This window comes from Nicrophorus vespilloides, unplaced genomic scaffold, assembly GCF_001412225.1.
Source record: "Nicrophorus vespilloides isolate i.1.1-1 unplaced genomic scaffold, Nicve_v1.0, whole genome shotgun sequence".
NCBI lineage: Eukaryota > Metazoa > Arthropoda > Insecta > Coleoptera > Silphidae > Nicrophorus > Nicrophorus vespilloides.
The window spans coordinates 1-5,076 of NW_017099219.1; the positions used below are offsets into that span (position 1 = coordinate 1).

Sequence of the window (5,076 nt, forward strand, 5' to 3'; positions counted from 1 at the left end):
GATAATTTATAAAATATTGTAATTAAGGTGTGAATTAAGTTTATTTTGTGTTGAATTTAATAGTAACTTGGATGAGAGAGAGAGCTCGTGGTTTGGGCGAGACTCAAATACTTGATATTTCTAATTAGGTTTCGATGCCAAAATTCGTAGGATCAACGAATATCGTCCCAGGCCGTACAAAGAACGTGTCCAAAAGGCGCAGAGAAATACCCCCGAAATGAAAGAGAAAGAGAAAAAATCGTAATCGACGACAAAATGAAATTACAATAACAAAAAACATAATAAAAAATAAACGTAAATCAAAACGTCTGGGAGTAAAAAACAGGATCATTAAGACATATGTATCGACGAATGTGCTAAAAACAAGGTGTTCCATAAAACAAAAACAAAGAAAGAAACAAAAGAGGAGTAATTAAAGCTACTTGGTCAAAAACACACGCGTGTGTTCGAAATAAAAAAAATAAAACTTATATATTTTGTATAAAGTTTTTAGTCGATTCAGTGCACAAACTCAAAGAGAACTACGTGAGATCAAATCAAAATAAGTCTTCTACGTTCGTTAGATGTGTGTGTGTGTATGTTTTAATGTTATAATTAGTGCTAGTTAATCTTCGCTTTTGGATTAGAGCAGGCGGTGATTGTAAAAAATCAATAATAAAAAAAACAACGTGAATTAAATAAACTAAAGGGTGTTTTTGTAGTTTGTGTGTATGTGCGCAGGCGGCTGTGGCTCAAAAAGTTTGTAGGAAAAAAAAAAAATGTGAAAATTAGGTCGTTTTTGTTTTGTTTTTAATTGCAGGATCCAACGAATTACGGTTCGGAAAAAAAAAGATAAAAAAAAACAATCGCGTTAAGAACAAAAGTTGTGCCGAGAATAGATCCTGCACAATATGCCAAGTCTCGGTGGCATCTCTGGCAGCGACGACCATAATTCGTTAGAGATTATAAAAATAATAAATAAATATTCTTTTCTCGTTCTCGGATCCGTTGAAAATAAGAAAACAACACATGTAGTAGTCTGCACGTAAAGTATTTATTTTTTTTTTTTAAATAAATTAATACCTCTTTCCGTGCTCCCTCTTGTACTCGCCGCAGTACTTGGATCTAGTTCCTACAAGGTCTATAATCTCTGGAATGCTACTAGCAAATATCGCCTGCGAACAAGTCCTAAATGCTATTACTAAAGAAAACAAAATAGAAAAACAAAAGAAAACTCGTGTCGTCGGCTTCTCGAGTAATTCGTGTGCGTTCTGTGTGCTTTCATTTTAATATGTATAGTGTAGATATGCTGCAAGTGTGGATTAGTATTCTTCGCGTCTGAAGTACAATCAAAGATGTAAATTCCCTCGTGTCTCGTGTTGTCCTATTCATTTTACTTCTTTTATATAAAAAAATCAACAATATTAACAAAAAAAAAAAGATAACCAAATAATAAAACATCATATTGATCTTTACGTAAGCGCAAGCACGAAGCGGCTACACACACAGTATAATATATATTAAATTATAGAGAAGATTTCAAAGCTCATGCAAAGAAATTTTTCATAAAAAAATAATAATAATGGAAATAATAATTGAAGCACACTCAAAGTATATAGTACACATAACATAAACACAATGCCTAAATATCCCATCGGGTAGTTCTTGGATTCTCGGGATTCTTGGGTTGTAGTATTCAGAATTAGATTTAGATAATAGAGAGAGAGAGAGAGACGTAGAGAAAGAATAAAAGGATAGGTGTTTTTTTTTCTTCTTCATCATATACAGATTTTGTTTTTTTTTTTAAATTTCGGAACAGTCGCAAATCTGGAAGTCTTGATTTTCTTCAGCAAAAGATACCCATTTTTTGTTTCGAATTATAAACATTAATTGTTTTTGAAAAAACAAAAAAATTGTAATTAATTAACAGAAAGTGTAAGAGAAAAAAAAATTAGGAGAATAAACAAAACGATACTGACGTAATTTAATTTTTTTTTTATATAATCTTTTTTTGCTTGTTTTTGAAGCGTTTTTTTTTGAGAAGCACACGAGCGGCCGCTATTAAGTCGTAGTTTATGTAACAGAGATAGCCAGAATGGGAGGTCGAAAATCATAATGAAAAGATTTGTTTCTTTTGCTTATTTTTGCAAAAAAAATAAAATTATATATATATAGAAAAATAAATAAGGAAACAAATTAAATATTTCGATAATTAATTAAGTAATTAATTAATTAATAATAGTAGTATAGAGAGAGATAGTTTTAGGTAAATAATAATAAGTGTAAATGAAACGAACTTACCAAGCCGACGAGCAGGAAGAACACCAAGAATGTGCGGCCGAGGACCGTGTGGCAGTAGACGTCGCCGTATCCGACCGTGGACATCGTCACGATGAGGAAGTAGACGCACGTCCAGTAGGGTAGTGGGTGTGGGTTTTCGAAGTCTAAAGGATCTCCGGAGTTTTCCAGCTGTGCGATCAGTTGGTTCGAGATTAGCAGACGATCAAGGGGAGACGTTTACGAGGAAGGACTTACTAAATGAATTATGCCGGCTGCTGTTAACCACACCGAGATGAAGATGGACACTAACTGAGCAAGACGTATAGAGCTGGAAGTTTTCAGTATGTTCAGATACTGAAGTATATCCGGCACGGTCATCAGACGTAGGGCACGAAGGAAACGGAGACCTGAAAACCAAACATTTCTTACAACATAATTCTTAAGCTTAAAGAAAAAAATAACGGTTTTAGTGATCTTCTCTGAAACTATAGTATAGGATTTACCAAAGTATGAAAACTTGGAATGAAATATTTACTTGTTATTAATGATTTTTCTCATTTTTACCCTAGAAAATAAACAAAGTGGTTCGTGAAAATTTCAGGATTTACAAAAAGTTGTTGAAAGTTCAAATATTTCAATAAACTAATTTTTTTTTGTTATTTTCATGCAATTAGTAAATTCGTTGTTATTTTTTGTTTCAGCATTTCATAATGGAAAACGTGCAACGTTTCACACGACGAATGGGCTCAGAGCAACGAAATTGATTATATTTTGGAGAGCAAAAAAACAACAAAAGTTACCCAATTAAACGTTACGCAAAATGTTGAATATTTAATTAGCGCTTTTGCGAGAAATTCACGGGTCAGTTCCCGCTGGTCCCATACAAAAAACATTGCTTTGAATTCGTCCAATTAAAACTGAGAACGAGTGTAGAAAAATATGCAAAATATACAAAAAAAATATTCAGAATAAAATGTTTTGTAAATTGAAAGTTTTAAAATAAATGTTGTAAGGATTTCAAGAAAATATTGGAGCGAGAAATGGAGAATCCCAGTGAATCTTCGACAATGCGCTAAAAATAAAAATCTAGTCTAGTCCATTGAGGGTCAGAAAAGGATTTGCTGTTTGCTCGTGAGCTCCACTTTACAATTTAATAAGAACTAATAAGATACAATCATTTCTATTTTCTTCAATCGAGAAATCGTAATAAGCGAAGCTTGAATATCGTATTTCAAAGTCGTTTCTATAGAGGCAATCTTCAGTATAAATATTTCCAAAGATTTTTGTTTTAATATAATACAATTTGTGAGTTATTACAAAGAAAATTATAGATTATCAAAACCTTTTGAAAATTTTGTAATTATTGTTTAAATTATATTTTTTACTGATCAAAGTTTTAATTCAGCAAGACAAAAAATATTGTTTTCCATTCAAGTTTCAAACAGTGCGGGTTATTGATAGAATCTTACTATACTAGGTAGTCCTATACATTATTTTATCAAGTTTAACTTAATTAGTCAATGAATTTTCTTCAAACAAATAAAAATAGAAAAAATACGTTAGTGAGAAGGAGGAAGCTGTTAAATGTTTATTGATGGGTTGGTATATATTTGCATATTTCGCTCGACTCGCATCAAATGAGAACAATAAGAATTAGCGTTTAATGAAAGTCAATCCATTAGCTGGGCAAACAGACGTCGGAGGGAGCAAATCGATACGGAACGGAGCCGTCCGTTACGCAACCGTCGATGTCCGACTCGAGTTTCGCCCATATATACAATTTTTTTGTTGTTGTTGCTGTTTCTGTTCCATTCGAGTCAACGTAATGATGATATGTACACTCACCTATCCACGTGCGATCCAAATAAATTGAGACGAAGGACGGGGGTATCGTGAAGTAATCTACGAACGAGTACATCTCTAGCATGAACCATAACTTATCGCTAGCTGCTATAAACTGTAACAAAATAAATCAACAATTAGGATCGAAATGGATCAATACTTATCTTCATGCTTCCGCTCAGTATAACCTAAAATTGTTGGTTCTTAACTTTACAATTGGCTTCAACATGTGTTTTGCCATCATTTTTTAACAAACATTACAAGTTATAATAAAGAGATGAAAAAGTATACTTATCTATTATACAGTATAAATGCAACATTTTCAATAAAAAATATAAGTTAAAATAAAAGAAATGCAGGATTTTTGAAAGCTGTCATCTCAAATAAAAGGTGACAGCTGTCATTTCTCTGCTCTACAGTGTTTTGATTGATTGTAGAAGTGTTATGATATGCAAAATAAGCTGTCATGCCAAGTGAAAGGTGACAGCTGTCATTTCTTTGCTCTATAGTATTTTGATTCTTTGTACAAGTGTTATGATATGTAAAATAAGCTGTCATCTCAAGTGAAAGATGACAGCTGTCATTTCTCTGCTCTACAGTATTTTGATTCGTTGCACAAGTGTTATGATATGTAAAATAAGCTGTCATCTAGAGTCAAAGGTGACAGCTGTCATTTCTCTGCTCTATAGTATTTTGATTCTTTGTACAAGTGTTATGATATGTAAAATAAGCTGTCATCTCAAGTGAAAGGTGACAGCTGTCATTTCTGTTATAGTATTTTGATTCTTTGCACAAGTGTTATGATATGTAAAATAAGCTGTCATTTAGAGTAAAAGGTGACAGCTGTCATTTCTCTGCTCTATAGTATTTTGATTCTTTGTACAAGTGTTGATATGTAAAATAAGCTGTCATCTCAAGTGAAAGATGACAGCTGTCATTTCACTGATCTACAGTATTTTGATTCTTTGTACAAAT

At 32.5% G+C, this 5,076-nt stretch overlaps 1 protein-coding gene across 1 annotated transcript; it reads right to left on the bottom strand.

The window, feature by feature from the left end:
* Nucleotides 1-1,040: 1,040 nt before the first annotated feature.
* On the bottom strand, nt 1,041-4,216 carry LOC108564203 (calcium-activated potassium channel slowpoke-like; the record flags this gene model as incomplete). The annotated part of the gene is given in 4 exon segments (XM_017923156.1): nt 1,041-1,154; nt 2,281-2,448; nt 2,515-2,666; nt 4,105-4,216. Coding segments are annotated over 4 exon segments (531 nt in total), but the record flags the coding sequence as incomplete, so codon positions are not given.
* Nucleotides 4,217-5,076: the final 860 nt, after the last annotated feature.